This window comes from Melopsittacus undulatus, chromosome 2 (genome assembly GCF_012275295.1).
Source record: "Melopsittacus undulatus isolate bMelUnd1 chromosome 2, bMelUnd1.mat.Z, whole genome shotgun sequence".
NCBI classification, from domain to species: Eukaryota; Metazoa; Chordata; class Aves; order Psittaciformes; family Psittaculidae; genus Melopsittacus; species Melopsittacus undulatus.
The window spans coordinates 94,433,343-94,458,036 of NC_047528.1; the positions used below are offsets into that span (position 1 = coordinate 94,433,343).

The 24,694-nt window shown below is 45.6% G+C and overlaps 1 protein-coding gene across 8 annotated transcripts in view; it reads left to right on the forward strand.

Moving 5' to 3' along the window:
* TIAM1 (TIAM Rac1 associated GEF 1) overlaps nucleotides 1–24,694 on the forward strand; it is a 154,868-nt gene that overhangs the window by 23,042 nt on the left and 107,132 nt on the right. For 4 of the 8 annotated variants that reach the window (XM_031051464.2, XM_031051467.2, XM_005151645.3 and 1 more), the window contains exon 1: nucleotides 12,418–12,533. The exons of 3 other annotated variants lie outside the window; for them this stretch is intronic. In XM_031051464.2, coding sequence (XP_030907324.2) covers nucleotides 12,509–12,533 — 25 coding nt within the window. In that variant the 5' untranslated portion in view covers nucleotides 12,418–12,508. Of the gene's footprint in view, nucleotides 1–12,417; nucleotides 12,534–24,694 lie in introns of those variants that run through there. One more of the 8 variants, XM_031051465.2, reaches the window with a different exon arrangement.

Consider the following 24,694-nt stretch of genomic DNA (forward strand, 5'->3'; position numbering starts at 1 on the left):
CTAGAGTGAAAGCACATACAGTTTACAATGGATAATGAAATGTTATGGGTTTTATGTCTAATATGTTAATTCTGCCAGTGCAGTAATCCCGAGGTTCCAATCCACCACAAGGCTGACATTTATGTAATAGAGAATCAGAGACATTTACTGAGAATATAGACTGAGAGTGCATCTTAAAAAAAAGAGAGAAAAATGTGAAAGGTCTCCACTCTCTTCCCTTCTCTCCTTTTCCATTGTATCAAATATTGACTAATGTCAATAAAAGCTGTCGCTCCCTTTGTAGCAGACCCAAAAGTTAATTCCTCTTTTTTTTGTGTGTGTGTGTGTGTGTGGGAAGAGGAATATGATCTGTGATGTTTTTATGCTTGTATATGGCTTGGGTTTTGCAAGATCAAGTCTTCAACACTTCCAGCTTGGGGCAACATGGCTGCATTGCCAGGGTGGTTTTGAGTCAGACCAAGGTACTGATCCAGTATGTAGACTGTATATTGCTCGCTCAGTCTGCTGTAAGCCAGCCCCCTTTCCTTTCTGTGCTTCACTGCCAAGTGGTAGAGGCATGGCTCTGAGTTTGAGCTATCCTTTTCATCAGGGCCATGTGTTCCACTTCCCCTCCTTGCAGTGGCATTGGTGCTTTCCTCATTGCAAGTTCAGGGTGCCAAAATGGCAATAAAATATAAATGTGGGTTTTTTTGACAGCTGTGTTTTGTAAACCAGGGTGCTAAAAGAGGGCTGGTGGCTGATCGGAGGTGGAAACATATAGGCAGGACATGGCAACCTTGATGTGCAGTAGTTTAAGTGGGGCAAGGAGGAGCAGGGATGGAGCAACTGTTTGCCCAGGATGCTGTTGGCCAACTTGGTGCCTGTTTGAGTAAAGATGTGTCACCATTCATACCTCTAAGCTTGATGATCAGCTTTTGGCAGGTACTGGAGCTCTGGTTAAAACCAAGGGTGAGTTCAAAGTGTCTGAAGTCAGTCCTGTGGCTAAGTCTTTTGCTGAGGAATGACGGGCTGTTTCCAGGGCTGACTGAAAGACTTTGCTGCATGTTGCTTAATGAGAGCAAAAAGAAGAAGTGGAGGTCCTGGACAATCTATGGAACACAGCTTCAACAGCATTTCCTATTGTGCAGAGACACTTTTTCCTTAGGTCATCGGTGATGTCGCTTGGAAGCTTTGACACAAGGGAAAACCTCCCTTGCAGACTGGTGCTTCCTACCACCATCTGCAGTCTTAACTTGCCAATGCTTTAGGACAATTTATTCTAGTGCTGAGAAGCCAACCACTTCCCAGTGCTTTTGGACTCTGCTGAAGTTGATTGAAGAGAGGGACAGTTTAATGAAACATTCTGCAAAGCTTGGACCTCTTCACAATATGCTTTGGACCAGTCCTTCCTGATTCTCCTGGTGTTACCTGGAGTTCTCAAGCACTGAGCCCATTACAAGCCCCTCCTGCTTGTGAGGGGCTGCTACTTGTTCTGTGGCACTCACATCCTCTGCCTGCATCTAACATGAGTGTCTGTGTGAGTGCTTTAGCACATCCTGCTTCTGAACTGTGCATCTGCCTGCAGTGAGTAATTTCTCAAGTGTTGTTACTGCGTAAATGTGCAATGACTAGGAGGTCTGCTCCTCCATTTCCCTGTTCTGGAGCATTGACAGCTGTTGCTCCCTGCTCTTTGGTCTTTGTCTTTCTGCATCATTTGACTGTGTAATTTTTGAGGAGGTTTGAGGAGAAAGGAGGTGTCTTAGAACCTGTTTAAGTCTCTCATGGCCTCAATAAGCTGTGTCATTAGGATTCTTCATTCTAAACCCCAGTCACAGAGGGACATCCTTGATTATCCTTCCTTCCCTGCCATGGAGCTGTGCTTTTTTTGCTGTGGATTTCAGAGCTTCTTTACTTGTGTCCTGCAAAATGATGTCCCAGGAAATACCTGCTTTAAGAACCAGCCAGACATCCATGCTTAGAGTGGGGTGAAGAGTGAAGAAGATGAAGCAACTCCCTGGAGAAGCTCTGGATCACTTGTGCTGTAGGATCATCTAATGTGAAGAGTGCAGTAGACCTGAGGCCTTCTTTGCTTTTTATTCTGCTTTTGCAGGAGTCTCTCCAGGACTTTCATCTATGACTGATGTAGGAGGCTCCCTTTTCCTGCAGCCAACCATGTCATTAGAATGGGTGGGGGGATTGATGCTCACACTGTGCTGGCCCAGCTTCAGCTTGCCTGACCTAAGCTGGCCTCCAGATAGCTCAGCTGGTTTTTGCAGAACCTCAGGATATGGAACATGGTTATTTAAGTTTGAAGAGTTCCCTTATCTCCTGAGTGTGGCTACAGCAGGGGAAGTTATAAAAGCAATTTCAAGTTACTTAGTACAGCATTCTTAACATACTTAAGCATGCAATCTCTGATTAGTGGTTTTGTGCAACTAATGCATCTGGTGAAACTGAACTATTTCATTGCTCTACAACATACTTCTATGTTCTTCCTGCCACTGCCCTATTTACTGCCACTTTAATACATAGCCATCATTGGTCATACTGTGCAGCTGTCCCACTGTGTATTGATCACAGGGGTTTTTCTGTGTGTGTAGGAGCATAGGGGAGAAATAACTTTGATCACATGGACTTAGGCAGAGAAGGGTCTGCCCTGATATACCGATATCTCTTAGAGCTTCTTACAGTTGGAACAGTGACAGCAGGCAGCATTGGAGTATGCCTCCCAAATGTTGTGTTTAATCACAAATCAGGCTTTAATGTTCAAGTAACAGATGAATACTGAAAAGCTTCATAAGAAATAAAAGGAACAGGAAGGACTTTAAAGGAGGGGGAAGTACAGATGTGGAAAATTAATCAGCAGTTCTAGAGCTATCATGATCTTGAGAGTACGTACAAGGCTTTTGCCAGTAAAAGAGATCAGTTAATCTGTGTTTGAGCTGTTTGTCTTAGGGATCACTCAGAAATTATGCATCTCTGAGTGCTCAAAACCACATTTGTGCAGGTATAAAGTTAATGGCAGTAGAAGCTTCAGGCTCAGGTCAGACCTTAATGCAGGTCTTCCAAAGGTGAGCCTGTAACACCATGAATGTGTACCAAGGTATGTATTATCTCTCAGTATTGCTGCTGGTTTACAAATATTCAGGAATGGGCTCACAGAGCAGGGCCATTGTTTGGGTATCACAAACCATATATTCTTTGCCTGCTTTGGCTGTGATGAGCTGTGGCCCTCTTCCAAATAGTAATTTAGAACAACATTTAGAGACACTTTATTTTCTTCTAAATTTACTGTTGTCAAAGATTTCATACTGCAATTCAGAGAAGACACTTCCAGTTGCTACATGCTTTCCTCCTGCTCTTGTTCTGCATCTCCTTTCCTTGCCTGCTAACCATGAAAAAGAGTTAGCTTTTAAACAGCATTTCCTGGTCATGCTTCTCAGTTTCTTGTTCTCTTAATAAAGGGAGTCTGAACAATTTCCTGTAATTATAATGTTTTCAGAGCAAAATGCTCCAACTGCATTTCTTACTACTGCCCTATCTTAGCATGCCTATGCCACTCTTTGCTTTTGGTCTCCAAGCTATATTCAGAAATCCCTGAATTTGTTCAGTTGTAGGTTGTGAATGAGGTTGTAGATAGAGGTGTGCTCTGCAGACTGTTATGAACTCACAGTATCCTGCTGCCACTGGGTAGTACTATAAAGCCCTGTTGGAAGTCAGTGGTTTTCAGGTTTGCTGGTGAAACCACTTCACTGAGTGCCTCTGCCATTTTGGTGCTTGCTGTTGTACGGTTTAACAGAGACCTGTTTGTTTAAGTGTGTTTTCAGCTCTGCACAACTGAAAAGGCTTGGGGGTGGTGATGGCCCTAAAGCTGTGTACCTAGGTTGGTAGGCACATATGGCAGGAATGTGGAAGGAGGCAGGATCCAGCCATTGCAGTCATGGATATTGTTTGGCTGGACCAAACTATTCCATGAACCATGAAGAGGCTGCAAGACTGGCAGAGCCAGTGCTCATCTCCTCTTGATGTGGAGTTTTGCCTTCTCCAGAGTGTCCCTGAGCCTGGGGTCAATACATCAGAGTTTCTCAGGTGTGAAGGGATGTGTGAGTCTCCAGTCCAAGCCCTTGCCCAAAGCAGGACCAGTTCTGGGATCAGACTAGGGTGCTCCAGGCTTTTCTCCTTGTTCTTGAAAACCTCCAAGGATGGAGCCTGCACAGTCTCACTGGAAAACGTGATCCCACTTCACTTTTTACCTTTAACATCCTCATGGTGAAGATCTCCATATATCCTGACAGAACAGCTGGTGATTCACTCTGTGTAACACAATGTACCCAGACTTGGCATGGGCACCACCAATATGGATGCTTGACAGAGACTGTAGATGGATACAAATTATGCCTTGAAATTAAAGGATTGTTCATTGTGAGGAGAACAGCATAGGCAAAAGTAGATGGAAATATAGATGGAATATGAGAAGCTGTGGAGTATAAGCAGGAAAAGTAGAACACCAGCATATATTTTTCTGTAAAATCTTTCAATTAAATAACTCTATATGTGTTTTTAAAAGGGAAAAAGAAATCTAGCTAGAGCAAGTTAATGGAAAAGGAGAAGAAGGGAAAGCACTGAGATATAAACCAGACATCCCTATTTCCTTAAGTGTCTGTGAGACCTCTCGGGCATGGCAAGTCCAGTTGTGCCAGCCCTCTCTGCCAGCTGTAGTGTTTATAACCTTGAGTCATCCTGTGAATGTCAGTGGTGATAGCCCTCTGGGCAGAACCTGAAGTTAAGGTCTCTGCTCATGTTGGAGGGCTTTGGGTTAGGCTGGGAGTGAGTGGTGTTAAGTTGGGACCCCTGGGAGGGAGGTATTAACTGAGCAGTGTGATTCCCATGTTGTGCTCTGGTTTGGGGAAGCTGAAACCAGTCTGGGGCTTCTTTTCATTGAGGTGATTTTTTTAACATCTGCCTGTAAAAATTATAAAAAGGAGAAGAAATGAATTTGAGCTTGTTTTCTGGAAGGGAGAACACGTCCAGTCAACCAGCCTCTTCTGCTGTTGTGCAGCATGTCTAAAATAGGCGCAGGTCTGACTACGTTCTTAACATGCATCTGTCAGAAAGTAATTAGCAGCAGTTTATACTTCTGTACTGCTCCTTTCTGTGAAGGTCTTGGAGTACTTCGTGGGGAGGACCAGCTGATGGGAAACTGGGCCTTTAACTTGGATCTGCCCAGTGGTCTGATTTGCAGTGTGGCTGGTGGTGGGAAGGCAGCATGAGGGCTTGCAGCAGGAGATTTCTGAGCCAGTCTCACTCCCAAAGCCTGCTTTGGGCTGTGCAGGTAGCTGTGCAAGAGCATCCTTGATTACACTGTATGCTTTTGTGAAGAGTACAGAGAAGCAGAGTCCATGCATCACCTCTGTTACTCTTCATCCTCCTGCCCATCCTGTTGGCTGGTTTGCTCCCTTCCCTGACTTGTCCTCTCCTATTGCTTGACAGTGAGCTGTTGAGGAAGTGACTTGGCCTTAGATATGCCAATCAGCCCTGCACTGCAAGGGTGGAAGTGGCATTGACAAAAGGGGTGGTGTGTGGACGGCATTGATGCTGTTGTGATCTTCTTCAATGAAAAGCTCGGTGAGGGAAGGAGTAAGGACACCTGTGGTAGTCTGTTTGCTCCAGTGAAAGGTGAGAGTTGGATGCATAAGGAAGCACTGTCCAAATGGAAGAATTACTGGAAGAGTGCTTTGTGTTGTACCAGTGAAGTTAGCAGATGTTTATAGTCCATGATTAAGCTGCCATGCTCAATTTGGTAAGTCTGAGCCATGGGCTGCAGTCTCCATGAGGAGGGAAATGCTGGGACAGGTATCTTCTGTCCTCTCACTGCTCATGTAAAAACAGGTCAGGCGCTCTGGCTAACTTAATACGAGAGTGTTTTGAGTCAGTTTTTCACCCTGGGTGATCAGTACCTGGATCAGGTGTTAGTGACAGAGGACCAGGGCATCTGTTGTAATCCTGCGTCTGCTCAAGGACTGTGGAGCAAACCACTCACTCTCCACTTGGCCATGCAGAAGATGGGGATAATACTGCCTCACAGGGATATCATGAAAGTTAATTTGATAATTATTTATAAAGCACATTGGAGTGCTGCTTCAGTTTTACACAGTGTTATGATAACACCTAATTAGTAAATCCTTATGATACTTCATTTTCTTTCTGCTATAAATATTGGCCTAATATAGGGACAACTCTGCCTGTGCTAGTCATCTCAGTGACTCAGAGGGAATAAGCAAGCTGAATTTAGTTTGTAAATGTTCTCTACACCCCCACCATCCATCTTACCCATAAAAACAACCTCCCCTTTGGCAACCTGCTGCCTGGCCAGTGTCCTTTCGTGGGTCACCACCTGGGGAGAAGTCATTCCTCAAATGGAAATATCAGCCCTCCAGCAACCTACTTGTTTTTCATGGGCTTTCTCATCCTTCCCCAGCCTTGTGGCTCTGGGCCTTTTCTTGCTGGGTTTGGGCAGGCAAGGGATGACAGGAGGGAAAGGAGGAGCTGCCACAGGAAGATCTCTGCCCTCCCTTTCAGTGGGATCTTGACCAAGGGCTGGGATAACAGGATGCAAGGTTGAATTTTCTCCTCCTCCAAGCTCTTTCTTCTTTCTGTCTTCCTTCTTTTGTATGTGTTTGCATTATGCTGTTGTGTTTCATGTTGTGTGCAACATCTTGCCTCCACTTTGGCCAGTGTTGTTAATGAGATTTCATACAGCAGTGTGTTGTTTTTTCTACTCAGAATAAGTCATGCTCAGATTGCTTTGCTGTACATCACACACTGCTGGTTTTGCCTAGCTTTGAGTGGTTTCAGGCTCTTTTGAAGGTGTGAATATCCCATGTGTTTAATACTTCAATGTGGTGAAATCGAAATCTTGTGATACCTATTTTTAGTGTTGAGAAATTTTGACAACTAATGTAAACCTACGTTATCCATCACTTGACAGCATCATCACCAGCGTACAGCTTGTCACTCTCATTTTGAGCTGATTTTTCCAATGAAATTAAAACTGTTGGCAGGGATGCGGTGGAAGCATGTCAGAATGCAGCATGAAAATGACAGCAGCTACTGCCTAGTTTCTTTCAAAGAACCAAGAGGAGGTGTTTAGATAAAAGGTCCTGAATAAAGTGTTCCTGAGCCTTTTCTGCATAAAAGGAAACAGTCCTACTTTTGTTGAACTCCAGCCTGTTGCACCACACGGTACTTGTGGTAAGGACCGAACAGGCTCATGGGTGCTGTTGCGAGGCTTGTGCAATGCTGGATGTTGCAGTGGTACCTGCTTTCCCGTTTGGGGGGAGCTGGGCTGGAGGCACTGTGCACAGCCAGGCAGTGTTGGGCACTCTATAAAACCATTTTGGTACTGGGGAGGTGCAGAAGCTTGTGGGGACTCCAGCTACATATGTGCACACGTGCTAGTGTGCGTGTCTGGAAGAGCTCACCCACTGAGGGTGTTTTCTTGAGGCTAGATGACTAGAAACTAGCCTGGTCTACAGATATTAATCCTATATACACAGAGGTGTGTATTGTACCCACAGGCACCTGGACTGTCTCAGTAAAGAGACAAGGAGCCTTGCCTTTACCTATGAAGTTATGTGTGCTGAGTGTGAGCAAAGTGCCCGCATAAGCACTGCAAAGTCGTTGTGAGAACTGCCAGCCACAAGCAGCACAATGAAATGCAAACCTTAAGTTTTAACTTGTGTTTGCTCCAGAGGCAGTTCATGTCACTTGTCATTTGTCTTGGTTTCACAGGCAAGGGCGCTGGCTCATTGCCAGCATCCACTCCCCATAGCTCATTAGAAACCTTTTTCAAGTACCCTTTGCAGTGTAACAGCGGGGTCAGTTTTCCCATGAGTTGATATATCTGCTGACCTGTCCAAAGGAGAAAAAACCCAGCCCTGTAGTTCATTACGTTACTTTTGTAGAGGCTGAAAGGGAGCTATTTGTGGCTGAACAATACTTACCTTTCACAGCTCCCTTCCTAAACCCAAATAGAAATGTGATGCTGAGAAAATCTTTCTGATAACAGGGAGAATGCATACATTCAATCTAGTATAATTTTTTATGGTGATAACATTCTTCAAGGGTTGGTTTGCAGGCTTTCACTGAATAAAGGGAAGGCAGGCAGTGTTAAATGTCAATTTCGGGGGGTAGAAGTGATTCTGATGGCGGTGTGGTGATTTTCCACCAGTGCCCTCTTGTGAGCTTCTACGTCATAGAGATCCAGTCTAAAAACTGAGACATAAAAAAATAAATGCAGTCTAAGCCAACTTTCCTCCTCAGTTTATCATTGAATATAAGATGGCTTGAGTCAAGCGGTGTCCCCACCTACACAGAGACAGCCCTCTCTTTTAGCAGTATTCTTGGTCACAGCCCTTCCTGCCAGATTCTGAGGTGCACAGGTGCAAGTGTGGATGTTGCTTCCAGGGGAGGGGTACCAGGGTGAAAGCCAGTACGTGGCTTGGACACATCATCCTCAGTGATCTGTAAGGGCTGGCTTGAACTTTGAAGCCCAGGTCACGTTTGTAGGGCTGCAGTTTACAGTGTTATGTGAAAAAGAGGTGTAATGGCGCAATAACCTGCACCAGGGTGCGTGCCTTAGCCACCACATTGATCTGTGGTTATGGGATGTCTGGAGTAACATCGAAACTGGTTTGGCCATCAGCACCTTGGTGTTTCCGTGGGGTCATTCCTGGCAGATGATAAGTATCTGGTGGGCCCTGGGTCATGTCCTGAAACATGATTAACCACAGCAGGACATAGTCATGGTGGCTGGGACCATCAGAAGCTCCACCATGGCTATAAGGACTTGAAGAAACACCTGAGTGGCTCCAGTTGTCTGGAGGATTGAGATAGGATGCCTCTTCAAGGCCATCTGTTTGTGCAGGTGGAAAATGAGACAGATACAATCATGAATTTTTGAAGCACCTTGGCTTTGTAAAGTAAGCCGTAGTCAGAGATACAGTCTGTGTAGCCCTGTGCAAGCATGGCTGATCCTCTTCATATCTTACCTTGCTGCTGTGCTTGGGGTGAGTCACTGTACTGAAGTGACTCCCATTTTTCTGCCCAAAGTGATAATCCATTGTTAAAATGATATTAACTCATATGTGCTAATTAGCAGGTGTGCCAGGGTGTGAGAAGCCCGGAATGTTAATTAGGGTTGATAAATACACCTTTATGCAGGATACAGACTTGGCTTGTGTCTGAGGAGAGCCCCTCTCTCCTCCTTTCACCACTAAGAAGGTGCTGTCCTGCAAGTGGATCATACTGTGCTGGGGGACCTTCCCCTCAGGGCTCTGTGGTGGGCTCTCCACATCTCAGCTGGGTGTTTGGGAGAGCCCGTGAACTCCCTGGAGTGTTGCTGGGATTTGTCCTGCTGATGGAAGAAAAAAGGTCTTTTCCCAGTGATACTGTCTTTACTCAGCTGAGATGGGGAGAGTAAATGCATGCCGTCAACCTCAGGGTTTAGCTGATGACCACTTCTTCAAGCTCCTGGAGGTTGTCCAGCTTAGTTGTTGGCTGGCCTGATTGCCTCCATCCCATTTTGGGCTGGATATGCTAGGCTGTCTTAAAACAGGTTTCGGTAGGTCTTCACTAATCGCTTAGCGCAGGAGAGCATTAAGATTTATGTAAGTTGGCTCACGCGCCTTCAGAGGAAGCCACATCAAAAGGCGTGTATCCAAATGCGTCAGCCAAGCCGGGGTGACAGGGCCAGGGCCTGGAAATGCCTGTTCTCCCGCAGCGGGCAGGCGTGAGCTGACAAGCCATGGTGCTGCTCTGGACGGCTCTCGGTGATGCTGTAGTCAGCCTTCCCCGAGCGGCCATAGACACCTGCTCTCTGCAGCTCGCCTGACACAGACAGGCTTCCCTGAAGGCCATTGTCCCATTCCTCAGAGAGCTTTGGAGTCTGGCTAACGTCTGCGGAGAAGGCTTCCCTTGCCTCTCCTTCCAGCCCCGCCTCAGGACTACAGCCACAAGTGTATCAACCAAATCAAATGCTGTACCTACAACAAACCTTAACTACGTGACTGCACCTGTAATTCTTCTGTGCATCTCTCTCCGGTACATCAGTCTTGTTATTTATTACTTGCTGTTTCTTATTCCAGTGCTACAGGTCACAGTGAGGAGGGGAAGTCACTGCTTTTCTTTCTTCCATCTGCACCGATTTAAAATCCACCAGTGGCCGGATTAACCTGGGACTTGCTGGTTTATAATTTGGTTGTCTGAAGCTTTCTGAAAGCAGGTCTTACAGGGAGAGAGGCACAAATAGTTTGTGTTTTCCTGTGGGTCCTGGCTATGCCAAGGATCTGCTATAGGTAGCAGTGAACCAGCAGGAAATGGTGCCCCAAAGTGCCGTGGCAGAATGCAAATTGACCTGACACTGGGAGCAAAAGGGTGTGCCTCCTTTAGTCCTCTTCAGCTGAAAAATGCTTCAGACAATCACTTGCAATCTGTTGTAGTAAGCATATATGTTCCTCCATTAGGACTAGAGCATAATTGCTTTGTATCTAAGAAGCTTGTGTGCATGCACGCCTGTGTATGCATACACATCGGTTTCCGTGTAATGGCGAAGTCGTTTTGATGGGAGCGATTAAGGGTGGGAGGCGTCAGAGCTCTGGATGTGGCTTTGCCTGTGGAGCTGTTTGAATAGACTGAAGTTGGTGAGTGCCGGCTGTGCCTGCCTGAGTGAACCTGAAGGCAGGTAGCAGCAGCCCCCGTCGCCTTCTGAGTCACCCATGGCTCACCAAACCTGCTCGCCTGCTCTGGGTTTGCTAGTTACCAGCCACAAAAACTTCTGGAGGAGGCAGTCCGCTCTCCTGGGCTTTGTCCCGTTTGTTTCTTCTGCCCTGCCCACAAACAGGAGCTGTTGGTGTTGCTCACTTGGTGTTTAAATTAACCGTAAGGCTAAGGATCAATCATTACAGTGCTTTCTAGTCCAGGCAGTCTGTCTGATCCCATTCCTCCTTCAGCCCTTTTCTGCTGTTGAGATGGAGGACTCTGGTGCTAATCAAGAGTGCCTGTGGTCACGGGGGACCTGGTGCTTTCTAAATGTGGGCAGATACATCAGAAAGATCTGACGCTGCAAGTACTCAGATGTAAAGTTAAATCAAACCTGCTGTTTGAAGTGGGCTAAAACTAACTGCTGTATCAGGAAGCTCGGCTTGCGCGCCTGTTTCTGATAATGGGGTGTGTAAAGATGATTGTGCCACATCAAATCACTTCTCCAACTATCTCATCTCCTGCTGACCCAAAATAGTCATCTCTCATCCTCTCTGCCAGGACCCATAGCACCCACAGCCTCACTGCGGCTATTTAATCACTGTAGTCACACAACAGTGTGTAAAATGATGTGGGAGACCTGGGCTTCTGCTCTACATACCTTTTGCCATTTTATTTCTGACTTTTCCTAATGTTTTTGTCCTTTTCCCAATTCATGATCATCGCAGGGTTGCAGAGTGCAGAACTGCAAGGATATGGTTATTGTCTAATAGTCTGCATTTTTGAAGTATCACACAGATTTTTAAATGTTCATTTGTTAACCGATTTGATTTGTGTTTATAAAAAATATTTACTGTGTTGTCTACTTCATTCCAAGAATGGCTTGGTACCTGTTTTTCTTTTCTGGTATAGTGCAGAGTCAAGGTGGGGGAAGTTGGGGGATAAACACAGATGGTTTAGGTTTTGTACTGGTATTTGTTATTTATAGCAACCATTAACCAGCCCTGGTCTTGAGGATGCTGTTGCTCAAAGCTTAATCCAGAGACAGTTACATGGAAGTGGTGAATTAAGTAAAACCAGATCTATGTGTAATTTTTAAATCCCTGTAGTTCCTGATCCTGCAAACACTTTAGCACCTGTGGGAGGCAATTGCCTGTGCCTTTTGAATGCATGTCCTCTGCAGAAGCATTGTCCAGATATGTACCCAGGGAGAAATCCTCTGGGACATCAGGCAGTCGAGGACAGTGGCAAAAGGCACGGAGGAGGTCAGAAGTTTTTCATTTTATGTCTTGCTGGTGAATTGCTCCCTGAAAATGCAGTGAAATGCCCAGGATGATGCAGTCTCACAGTACGAAGAAGGGGACCGCACAGCTGGTTCATGTGTAGCTGATGTGCAAGTTGCCTCTGTTGGTTGACTGAATATTTTAGCTCTTAGCTCCTCTCGCAGCACGCCAGGCTGGTGAGTTAAAGTCACCCTGGAGGGGTGTCCTTAGGAATTCCGATTTCAGGAGCCAGCGGGGCTGAGTGGCAGCTTGTCTGAAGCCTGTGACGGGAGGAATTAATCAAGAGAGGGAGGGAAGAAGAGAGGGAGGGAGGGAAGGAGGGAGGGATGGCAAAACCCCAAACCTTCAAACACACCCAATTGACCCGTCTCATCTTAGCATGAAACTTAACTAGTTACACCCACTCTGAAGCAGAAGGGGAATGAAACGCTGGCGCTTCCTCCTTTCTGCTGCAGGCAGCTGGGGCTTGAGAAATACAACAGGCAAAGATGTTTGTGCTGTTGATGATGAGTGGTAAGCTACTTCATGAACAACCTTAACTTTTGCTTGTGTTGTGTGTGCTGGACTGGGGGAATGAGAGCTGGGAAAACGTGTTTGAGGGGTGTAGCGTTGTTGTGTTGTCTAAGACATCCAGGAAGCCCTGTAAGGCTTTTCTCTCCTAATTTCTGTCTTTCCCCAACACAGATGGAGGTGCTGCTTTCTCTGGGTCGTATTTAATCAAATCATCAAGTGTTGTTTGCTTTTGCAGAGTTTGCGCTTCTCGCAGGTAGCAGAAGCACACCAGATTCATTGCAGACACTGAAAGCTCAAACTGATTGAATGGGAGCTGGGGACTTAAATTCCCTAAGAGAGAAAATGTAGTATCGTGTTACTTATTAAAGATGTTTCCCTTCTCCTGCTGTCTGGCTTTATTTTCAGTAATTACAGGTTGCCATGCTCTTTAATTGTTGAAAATGAGCCCCGTGAAAGGTTTCAACTTGAATTGAGCTCTGTTAGGTGTTTCTGTGAGATGGGGAAAGCAGAAACATTGCGATGGGCAATGCTGCCATGCTTTTCAGTAAGGGTGAGAAAGCTGGGTTTGGTGGGATCTTGCACTCATCTGGGATCTGATAACGCTGCAGAGGCAGGGGCTAGGGGAACCTTTTCCGTATTGAGTTGCTCATTTTTCTCCTAGCTACTTTTGTGATCACTTACCAAGTTGTTTTATGTACTGGTTACTATCTTTAAATCTAAATTGCCTAATTCTTGGGTTGGTGACAGGAAATGTGAGTACAGAGCCCCGGCCCTGCAATTACTGTGACTAAGCATTAGGGCTAATAACCAAGGGGGTAGCGTTGTCTCCTGGCTCTGCTCTTCCTCTGCTGTTGAGGGGCCGGCTCGCCATCCTCTCTGGGCTTGCCATCCTGATCCGCAATCTTCAGGGCTGCTGTAGGAATGTTGGATATGGCTTCTGCTTCCTGAGGGGCACGGGCTTGCTTTCTGACGGGCAGGGTTCAGACCTGATTCAGAGCTGCGCTGCAAGACATCAGCCATGAGTAATACTCCTGTGCAGAAGCAAAGTATAATGTGTACCTTTTGGGGAGAATTAAGTCACACTGTAGCTGTTGGAAATGTTAGTGCTTTAATCGTTTCATTTAGCATACCAGAAACCCATTGTCAAGGCAGCGATTAATTCCTTTGATGGTGTTTTCATATTGCAGGAACGATTTCAGTTTTCACATGTGATTAGTGCAGTGGAACGAAGGAAGCAGGTTTTGTGGGTGTTGGTGGGTTTCTTATTTTTCCCCAGTCCTTTTGGAGTTAGAAGCGATCTGTGCATATGAAAAATGTGTGGAAAATTGCTGTGTTAATCACAGCAGATAGAGCTAAGGAATTAAGTGCTGAAGTGTGGCAAGCCTGCTTACGCTTCCTAGGGAAACTGCTCTTTAGAGGGTGCAGGTCTGTTTTCAAGAGGGTTCCAACTTGTTTTGAGGCAGAAACACTTTATTTTTCCAGAATGCCTATTGGAAAAAAAATCTGTAAAACTGGAAATTTGCATCACTTAAGTGTTTGTTTGAGCTTTATGCTTTTGCTTTGGGAAATCACTTGTAGGATTCCTGCTGGTATTGGTAGCAAGGAGTCATTGATTTTGCACCATTGCAGCAGTGGGAACAAGCCTATTAGGCATCAGTCTTCAGACCAGATTCATGTATCTTTAAATGAAGTTGCATATTGTGGCTTGAGTTGTAGGTAATGGTTGTTTGAAAACAAAACCCAAGGAACATACCGATAGTTTCCTGTGGGATCAGTGACCTGGAGTGGCCCAGCATGGTGTCCAGTGAATGTCCAAGCATCTTCCCACTAGAAACTAAGTCAGGAGTATGGGGGGGGGTGTGAGTAACAAAAATGGGAGCTCCTGGCTTGGGACAACAGATTGGCTTGGGCTTAAAGTGTGGCCTCATCGTATACATTGAGGCACTGTGCTGTATGGCAGCCTTTTATTGCTCCCCCTTCATTTTGGTTCAGATTAGTTAGCTGGTGCTGGTCTTTTGCCATGCTGCGAGGATTAATAGCACAAAAAAAAAAAAAGGAAAGGGTCTTTGAGAGGGGAAAAAGAGGTCACTAGGATAAAATACCAGCTCCTAAACAATTGATTAAAAACCAAAGTTCCAATGCAAAAGTAATGGGGGCGTAAAATCTTTAAAAGAATTTGGCAAGAAAGAGGACAACTCTCTACTGATACATTTTTCTCAGTATTATTTTGTTAAACAGGCAACTGTGGTGTGTTGCAGTGAGCTTTATGACCCAGTAATCCATTGGTGGATGAGGGGAATACATTATTTATAGATTAGAGTGTTTTAACATCCTAGCATGGGGTTGTTTAAGGAGGTCAGAATACAGAGCAATGGAAATAGGATTAGCCCAGCTGTGCTGTAAACAGTGCAGAAGCAGGGGGGAAAAAAGGGAAGTTATCATGTAGATATTTATGTTTTTATTGTGCTCACAAGGCATAGGTCACATAAGATTTAGGGGTTTCTAGAACCAGAATGTAGTTTTTCCTTTTATTGGTTGCGACATCTCAAGTTATAATTGAATTGTAAACAAACACAAACATCCTTTTTCCCTGGCTCAGCAGGCTTGCTATCTGCTGCTTGTTTGCTTTCTTGGTGGGATGGTGTCAAAGGACTTGAGAAAGGGTGAGTGTTTGTGGTAACAAACAAACCCCAGTTCTTTCCAGGGGAAAGCTGTTGGCTTATTCCCATGTGTGAAGCCTCCCTCCGTGCTCTGCTCCATGCACGTATCCTGGAAGTACAGCCCCATCGGCTGATGCTGTGGCTTATGGGCAAACGGGTAGTTAGTTGATTCACTGCAGAGTGCTTTTAGTGTAATTGCTTTTTGAGACTTCCAATTACGCTTTCAATAAGAGTTGGAATGTGATGTTCTCAGGTAGCTTAAAAAGCCTTCATACAGCAAATTGCATGATCCCAGGAGTAGCCAGCGGTGGAGCCGGGTGCCCATTAGGCAGTGCGTGTATCTGGGTGTGTGCAGGCTGAGGGGTGCCATGTAGCTGTGGTCCTGTGCAGGGTCTCTGCACCCACCCTTGGCTCAATGCGGCCCACAGTGGTCTCACTGCTGCCAGCATCCACAACAGTTCCAGTTCTCTCTCTCTGCCTTTGGTGGTCTTCCCAGCAGCGAAGAGCAGGTTGGAGGTTAGCTCATATGAGACCAGCAGTGGTTCAACTCTTGTATTTTCTAGTATTGCCTAGAATACAGGGTAATTAAGAGCTCAAACTCACAGTGATGTTAATGGAGTTTAATAAATTGCCAAGCATGACCTGGGCTGCAGGAACTAAGTGTGTACATGCTGTTAGGAGGAGCACAGCAAATGTGCCATGGTGCAGCTTCTCAAGAGTGGTATAAGTTGCATTACCTTGCGTTACCATAGGTGGACCTGAGTTACAGCTAATGAGCAGTACCTTCACAAGCTGACTTGAGCCTGACCACAGATCATCTTGCATATGTACACGCTGCTGTAATGGCATGAGTATTTGGAGGGGGGAATGTTTTCAGGAAGGGTTTGGGTCTGTCAGAAGATCAGGTATATGGATTACTTGTGGACATAGGAATGTGTGAAAGCCATGGTGGGTGTGCTTCTCTGCAGACTAGGGGAATAGAAGTGGTGCTGCTGGGTGGCCATGATGGTGGGAATGGTTGTGTTTGTTTCTGAAGAAGCAGAAACATTTTTATTAACTTGTGAAAGTTGCTCTGCATTTCTATTTTCCCTTCCAATCAATTGTGAATGGGTGGACTCAGTTTCATGTGACTAGCGCGAGAAAGCACCTCACTTATTGAGGGGCTTTTATATTGGATAATAAGCACATAAACAGCACTTGCATAGTGTTGTCTTATGAAACAGTACTTGGTTTCTTTTTTAACTCCGCATCACCACTTGCAGTGCTGCTGTTGCCCAGATGCGTGTTAGCTTATGGTGACTGCCACAGAGCTGCTAGGAAGGCAGGCAGGGGCTGGTGGACCACAGCACTTCCTGGCAGAGGTGGCTGGTTCTGCTGCATTGGCATTTTGCCTCACAAAGCCAAAACTTCCTGTGTGCCTAGGGAATTGTCTCTTTCAGGTAGTGCTGGAGCTATCTGGGTGTTTGTCCTGGGTGCTGAGGGTGACCCCTCCACAGATAAAGCTCTCTGAAGTAGGCAGTGCAAGGCATCCACAAGTCATAGCTGCAGATGGATGAATCAGGGAAGTTGCCAGACCTTCACTGTAGCACTTTGTTCGAAGCCAGAAAACAGTGCTTGGAAGCCTATAAAACAGCAGGGGTGGGAGGGAAAAAGGGAAGCATGTAGGTTTTGCATTGATACCTGCCTCCATTGGTTTTGGAGGACAGACGGAGCCCCTGATGTCAGTCTCTTCTTCCATACACTACATTGCCTTCTGGCTGCTGAAAATAATGCTGGCAGCAGTTGGGCTTTCTGTGAGAGGGGGCTTCACAGCTCGTGTTAGAAATGGCTGTAGCACTCCGAGAACCTCGTGTTGTGACTTTCCCAGGTGAGCAAACAGCTTTCTGTGGTCCTGCAGTGAGTCCCTCTAATCCTCAAGTTGGAGGGAAGACAAATAAACCTTCTTCTGTCTGCTTCCCAGCTGAAAATTGCTTTGTTATTCGTTTACATTAACCTGGGCGGGGAAGGTATATACAGAGTGTGCTCCAGGCCCTTAGACATTGGAGACAAAGACTTCCCATTGCGCAAGGCCACCACCAGGAAGGGAGGTGGGAGGCTGCTGGGTGCTGCTGCCTCCCTGCACCCAGGCAGGAAAGGGGACCAAATCCTGGTTGGGGAAGGATGGATTTTGATCAAGGTCTGGGATGTGCTGGAGAAGGAGTATTTAATGCTTACTACAAGCCAAAAATTTACTTGAACAGCACTGCTTGATAGGCACATTTCCTGCATGTTAGCTGTTGTGCCTAGCTGGTAGAAGCAAAAATTGTTTTAACACCCTGCATGCGATTACGCTAAATACTGCCAAACCCTCCAAATGTTGCATGTTGGAAGGGCATCAACCACATGGTATAAACTTCCCAACCTCAGCACAAGTGGTCAACCTGAGTCTAAATGCAGCCGTATGACTGCTGCTCTCCAGCACCATGCCCGTGGCAAGTGTCTGAGAAGATGATTTTTGGGTTATGCCAGTCATGGGAAAGCTGTGTCTTGATGCTGAAGTCTCATCAACAAAGGGATCAGACGCGTCCTTGCCCGTGCCCGGTTTTGCATGAATGCTGGCAAAACCTGGAAGACACAAAGCAGAGGCTGTGAGTGAGCCTGCTGGCTTCGTCCACTGCTCCTCAGGCATGGGAAGACAGCTCACTTCCCTTTGCGAATTGCTTCCCACCTTTCCTGATGAGGGGACCCTCTCATGAGGCCCCTTTGCAGCCGGAGGGATGCTGCAGCACAACAAGGTGTTCTAGAGAAAACCTGCCCATCAGGTGCTGCGGGACTTGGAGCATTAACTGCTCCCAGGTTTCCTGGAGGGGGGGGGATTATTAAGTGATCACTGCAGGTTTATGCAACGAATTAAAGTGGTTACTGAAAACCTTTGCCAAGCGTCTGATGACTTTCACTGTAAGTGATGTGTAATACATGCCAAAGGTTGTTTTGGTTAATAATGACTAATGTGCTTTTTTTAACAGTAACAAAGGAGCCTTATTTTTTTCCTTTGCACAACTGCAACAATGAAAATGCCTTTTTTATTTTTTTTTATTTCCTTAAGTGGGAGGAAATTTGCATTTTTGTTGACTTTTATGGCATCCCAGAGTGAGTTAGTGAGGCGCTGCCATAAGAGGTGTGAGCATAGGCAGCAGTAGGCACCAGAAATGCACATAGCTTTGGTGTAAGACTGGAGGCAGAATACAAAAGTCAATTCAGTTGGAAGCTGCAGGATGAAACTTATGACAAAAAAGCCACCAGGAGTCATTTCCTTGCTGCTTTTATTTTTTTCCTTTTTAAGCAAATTAATCTTAATGCTTTAGTAACGTCTGGATGATTGCTTGGTAATCTTTTTCTAGGAAGCACGTTTTGTGTGTGTACTTTATTGTGGAATGATAAATCATTGTAATTGACTAGCATATTTCTTAAAAAAATTGGATAGTCAGACTGTTTGATATGTTCCTTCAAGCTGTCATTCCTGGAGGCATCTGAATGAATGCATGACATTTCAGCTCCTGTTTACTGTTTAAAACAGGTATTTATGCTTGACGTAGTTACCTGAGCAAGTTTGGAATTTATGTTTGGTTTTTAATTTTAAAGGGAAATTAAAAGGAATGGTAGGAGACTTTTTGAGTAGGAAATAGAAGCAGTCAGTTGTTTTGGGCCACCTGGACTTCATAAATCTGTATAAATATCGAGAGCTTCACAAAGACTTTGGGTCACTTGGCAGTGTCCTAGGAGCCCGTTGCCTTGCCTTGCTGGAGCAGGTGGCAACATGCACTGTCCTCTGGCCAGGATACAGCCAGTGCCTCTTTGGTGGAATGGGGCCTACAGCCTTTTTGCATCAGGGGGCTGAGGCTGGAGAATGGCAAAGCTGCACATCCACATAGGTACTCAAGCAGCTGGAGCCTGTATTTCGAAATAACATTAAGTAATGCCAGGAATAAGCAGAGCACGGCTGTCTGGGAGCATGATAAAACCACAGTACCTACCACAGTTAGCTTGTGATTTATGCTTCTGGGCAAGTGAAAGAAAGAAATCAAGGCTTTTTTTTAGGAATGTTGCTCTAAGAGTATGAATGTCTGCAGGGCTGGGGGTGCTGGGGTTGCATCTTTGGGAGAGGGGGCAGGATTATTTGGAAATAGAGGCTTTGGGGAGGTTGGCCTGCTGCCTTGTTGAGGCTCACATGGCTTCAAACCTAACAAAGAAACCTTGTGCTTCTGAGGACCTTCCAGATGTCCTTGTTGGGACCTCCTTTTTCAGGGAGAGATATTTGGTAAGGATCAGGGAGAAGCTGACAGTGAATATACTGTGGGGAAATACAAGGATTTGGGATGGGGCTCAAGGAAAGAGGCATAGAAATAGGGACTGGTCTATCTGCATCAGACATATTGGCCAATGCTGCAAGGGCTGGAGTCTCTTTGGATGTGCATTGGTTAATCCTCCTTGAAAACAGGAGGCTGAGCCACTTTATACCTGTTGAGAACTTGGTCTCTGTTGTTGAATGGTGTGGGCTGGCTTCCCCAATTAGGTGCCATGTGAAATGGGAGCTGGTACTGCCGCATTGCATGAGGCATAGTATTGCCAGCACCAAATAAATGGCAGCGAAATAACTGACAAGCCTGAGTTTGCAATGATAAGGGAAAACAGCTACAGCTTTGTATGAGCCCCTGGACCAAGGATCACATATCATTGTGTGGCTGCAAAGCAGCTGGGAGCTCTGGTTTCAGTCCATGCTGGAGCTTTCAGGTGCAACTGCAGTGTAAGTACAGCAGGGTCCATGATCAGGAGGTGATTGGCATCGATGGTATCTCAGAAGAAAAACGTTTCCAGAGAACATGCCCCTTGTGTGTATGAAACACAGATAGAACAACTTGCAAACGTATAGGAAGCATGCCAGGGGAGCATGCTATTTTTGCATAACTCAGCAACATCAGAGAAATGTGTCTTGTGAAAGTAAAGAGTGAAGCGCTCTAACAAATGTTTGTTTGAGGCCGAGTACCAATGTGCAGGGGAAAAAATGTTGAAGTCTTTGAAGGAGCCCAGTAAAACCACAGCTCCCAGGCAGCAGTGAGTGGTCAGGCAGGCAAAATTGTAAATAAATCTATTGAGATAAAAAAATAACATCCTATATACTGAAATGTGCAGAGCTATGGAGATGGCATGATAATAAAAGGTTGAGGACATTGTAGTATGTGGTTGACATGGAGTAGCAGAGAGCTATGAAGTTGCTATCCAGGGATCATAGAATCACAGAATCATAGAATAGTTAGGGTTGGAAAGGACCTTAAGATCATTCAGTTCCAACCCCCCTGCCATGGGCAGGGACACCTCACACTAAACCATGTCACCCAAGGCTCTGTCCAACCTGGCCTTGAACCCTGCCAGGGATGGAGCATTCAGAACCTCCCTGGGCAACCCATTCCAGCACCTCACCACCCTAACAGTAAAGAACTTCCTCCTTATATCCAATCTAAACTTCCCCTGTTTAAGTTTTAACCCGTTACCCCTTGTCCTGTCACTACAGTCCCTAATGAAGAGTCCCTCCCCAGCATCCCTGTAGGCCCCCTTCAGATACTGGAAGGCTGCTATGAGGTCTCCACGCAGCCTTCTCTTCTCCAGGCTGAACAGCCCCAACTTTCTCAGCCTGTCTTCATATGGGAGCTGCTCCAGTCCCCTGATCATCCTCGTGGCCCTCCTCTGGACTTGTTCCAACAGTTCCATGTCCTTTTGATGTTGAGGACACCAGAACTGTACACAACTTATTCCTTGGAGACTAGCTTTCCTTCTGGAGGTGCCAGTGGAGTCTGTTGTTAGCTGAAGGTTTAGAGGGCAGCTGTTTAGCTTCAGTCTTTTTGGGGGACACAGAGCCGTGTGCTCATGAGACAAACACGTGACAGTAACTTAAATGTACTGAGTGAGGTTACGCAAGTAAACCTTCAGGTTCCTGATCTGCATTTCAGGGCTTTGCTGGATTCCCTTCCCCCACCAAAGGCTTTACTTTTAAGTTGGTTTCAGTGTTGATTTTCTGAGGAGATGAAAGCGGGCTGCTTCAGCAGGGAGTGTAGTCTGGTGGCTGGAGTTGAGATCCGTTCCTGCCACCAGTGGCTTGCCCACACTTCAGGTGCTTTATTGCCTCTGTAAAGGAAAGTGGCTCCTCACAAACACAGATCTTGTGGATTCGGGAACATTTACAAAGATTTTCTGATACTTATTGAATATAGTTTGCACATTTACCCCTTACCCCAAGTTGTTTTAGCCTAGAGCTGTTGTTCTTATGCAAGAGGAACAAGAAGTCTGAGGAATTTGCCTTTGGAGTCAGATTTGGGTTCAGCTGAGCTCATTTCCAGCATGTAGACCTGCCTGCCAGACCCAGTAAATACGTGCACCCTTGCACTGAGATGGGGTCCTACCCTGACCTCCAGGATTTCCCATGGATCCTGGTTGGCACCAGAGCCTGCTCCAACTTTGCTGTGCTTATCCGAAGCTTGCGGGTCTATCATCCTGTTTTTGAAGTGGTTCCAAAGCCCGTGTTGCCCGAGATGGCACAGTTTGGGAGAAGCACAGCTGGCCATCCTCAGCTTGCCTGTAATTTAGACAAGATTACAGGCGAGCTGCAGATAGCCAGCTTTTGAAGAGCAATCTTGAACCTGCTCATCAGAGTGTACACCTCACTTCAAACTTACCGAGACCAGCCAGCTGTGGACAGCTATTTCTGTACAAGAATCTCTTTAAAGTTTAATGCACTTTTTTGCTCGTTGAACCCCAAAATGAGTCACTTAAGAGAGCAGCATCAGATTTTCAAAACCTCTTCCCACCTGTTGCTTCCACTGCCTTATCTGTAACATGTTTTGGTCCTAGGTTATTCAGAGAGAGAAGTAAAATCCAACAGAGAAGTGGTTTTGACAGTGTGTGATACTGATGAGAAGGAATTAAGGATTACAGCATTTTCAGCAGGTGTTTAAAGTTACACTTCTATCAGATTTTCTTTAAAAAGGAAGTACATTTGAATATGGGAAGATAAAAGCTTTTAGAAGGTTTTATTCCTCCCAGAACTACTGATTCATTCTCTAAATGGCAACAAATTTTCTTGCTTGCTGCAATCTGAAAAAAGGATGTTAGTCACGTCTTACTGTTACTCAGAATTTGGTACAGAAGGGAGAGGCAGCAACTTCATGCCTTCTTGGCAGCGCTTGCTTTATGCTATCCTCTTTGCACCAGATGGTACCAAAACTTGTTGCTGTGAGTTTTCTAGCAAAATTCTCCAGAAGTCTTGGAAATCAATACTTTTGTGTGGAGGCCCATCCAACCTCTCTGCTCACCTGCTTCCCCAGCTTCCCACTCAAAGGGCTCTCAGAAGCTGGGGTGGTTGGCTGGTTCAAGCCTGCAGGTGCTCAAGGCTGAACCCACTGCTCCTAGAGCTCAGTGAGGCTCCCAGCCCGAGCTTTTGAGAGGCAGAAGTTTGGGATGTTGGAAAACGAAACAAATCTTTTATTGCTAATGCTGGGACAAATTTCATGTTTAGGGTCTCTCTTAGTAAAATTGACAGAGCAATAAGAGAATTGTCTGTGTCCGACCTTCCCTTTTGAGCCTAATGAGTGAATGTTGGAGGCCAGGGGTTCATATTACACCGTGCCTGATCTGCAGTTTTTGTCACATTATCTCAAAGTAATGCTGTGGGTCCCACAAATCTATTATATCAGACTAATTCTGGTCATCTCTTAAGGAGGTGCACATAGAATCTCAGAGAATGGTTTGGGCTGGAGGAGACCTTAAAGATCATTTAGTTCCAAACCCCTTGCCATGGGCAGGGCCATGATTCCTTTCCCTTAATTTTAGAGAGGCTTTTTATGTGCAGCAAAGTGATGTGTTTTTGATGCTTAGATGAAATTCTGTGGTGTTGAGCACAGTCCCTTCTGTCTAACTAGATGTTTGTTACCACCATGTCACCTGCTCGAGTACCTCACTTATATAAATGGTTTTATTCTGACCTTATTTCAGTGATGCAGGAAAGCAATTTCCCCATCTGTAAAAAGAGATTTGAGATGCAGGGAGATTTAAGATACTTGCCTGTGAATCCATGGAATTAAGTTTGAAAGTGGTGCCCTAATCTAGTACCTTCGCTATAAAATACAGCCTTTGCTTAAGCTTTGTGATTGAATAAATAAATAAACCTGTCAGAAACCCTGAGTGCTGCACGCCAAAATTCCTGGCTTGCAATTGAACAGAATCCTCTACAATCTAAAAACTTAGGAAAAAAGGGGCCTTAGCTCTAGAGGCACATGCCCGTCTTTGAAAAACATCCCCCATGCATCTAATCTGACTGTTCTCTGAAACTCTTGCTGGAGAAGTGAAAATAAGTGGCAGTGCTAAGTGTAAAGAAAATAATAGGAACTTGAGTGTGCCTGATGTAAGTACTGCGGGTTGTTTCATCAGGCTAATCACAGAAAATAGGTCTACCCAATGGGACAGCATTGTACAATATTGTTGAATTTACTCCGCAGTACAGAATATGATCAAAGTGCTACCTGTAAGCATTAGCTGTTTCACTGTGAATCGTGGATTTGAGGACTCGGGCTTTCTGATTGTTTCTGGCTGAATGTGATTATCTCAATAGCTGCACTTGAAAGCTGTTGTTTTATTTTCTTATGACATTGTAATAGTGCTCAAAGGATTAAACGTAAATGTATGTGAAGAGCTTGATCCCTAAGAGCATGAGACATACAGATCACATGTCTGGGCTGGATTATCATGAGCTCATATAGAAACTGAGTAGAGTTTTTTGACTAAATGACCATTTATGGTTCCAGCTTCTCACAGGCCCATGCAGATAGCCATTTTCTTTGTACTGTCAATAGGGATGAGTATGCACATTGGAGTGTGCTGTTGGAGTTGGGCAGCCAACTCCTGAAGTCGTGAGGATGCTCAGGGGGCTGAGCCAGTGCTGCATCCCTCTGGAAGTGTCTGGAGGTCTGTTGGCTTCCCAGATAAGTTTCCCTGCTTGTGGTAAGGTTTCCCTCACCTCCTTCAGCATGATTGGTTTTGGTCTTACCAAGACAATCAATGGAGTTATTTTCCTGTGCAAAGGTGATTCAGCTGCAGCAGCAAAGATCACCTGTACATTGGTATCACACAGAATCACAGAATCCTAAGGGTTGGAAGGGACCTCGAAAGATCATCTAGTCCAACCCCCCTGCAAGAGCAGGGTAACCTAGAGTACATCACTGTATCTGTCTCTGCAGAATCACAGTAGAACTGACTTTTTGGGGGGTTTATTGCTGAAAAGTTTATATGGGGACCAGAGTTTAGGTTTCTCCATGCCCTTAAAGCTCCCACCAGCCTAGGAGAGTTTGGGTTGTGCACTGGCATAGCCACAGGGCCATAGGGATCTGGCTGGGGCAGCAGCTGTGTATGGAGTGCAGGAGAAAAGGTAGCTGAGGGTGTTGTCTTCTGTAATAGCAAATTAAACTGGGCACTGAG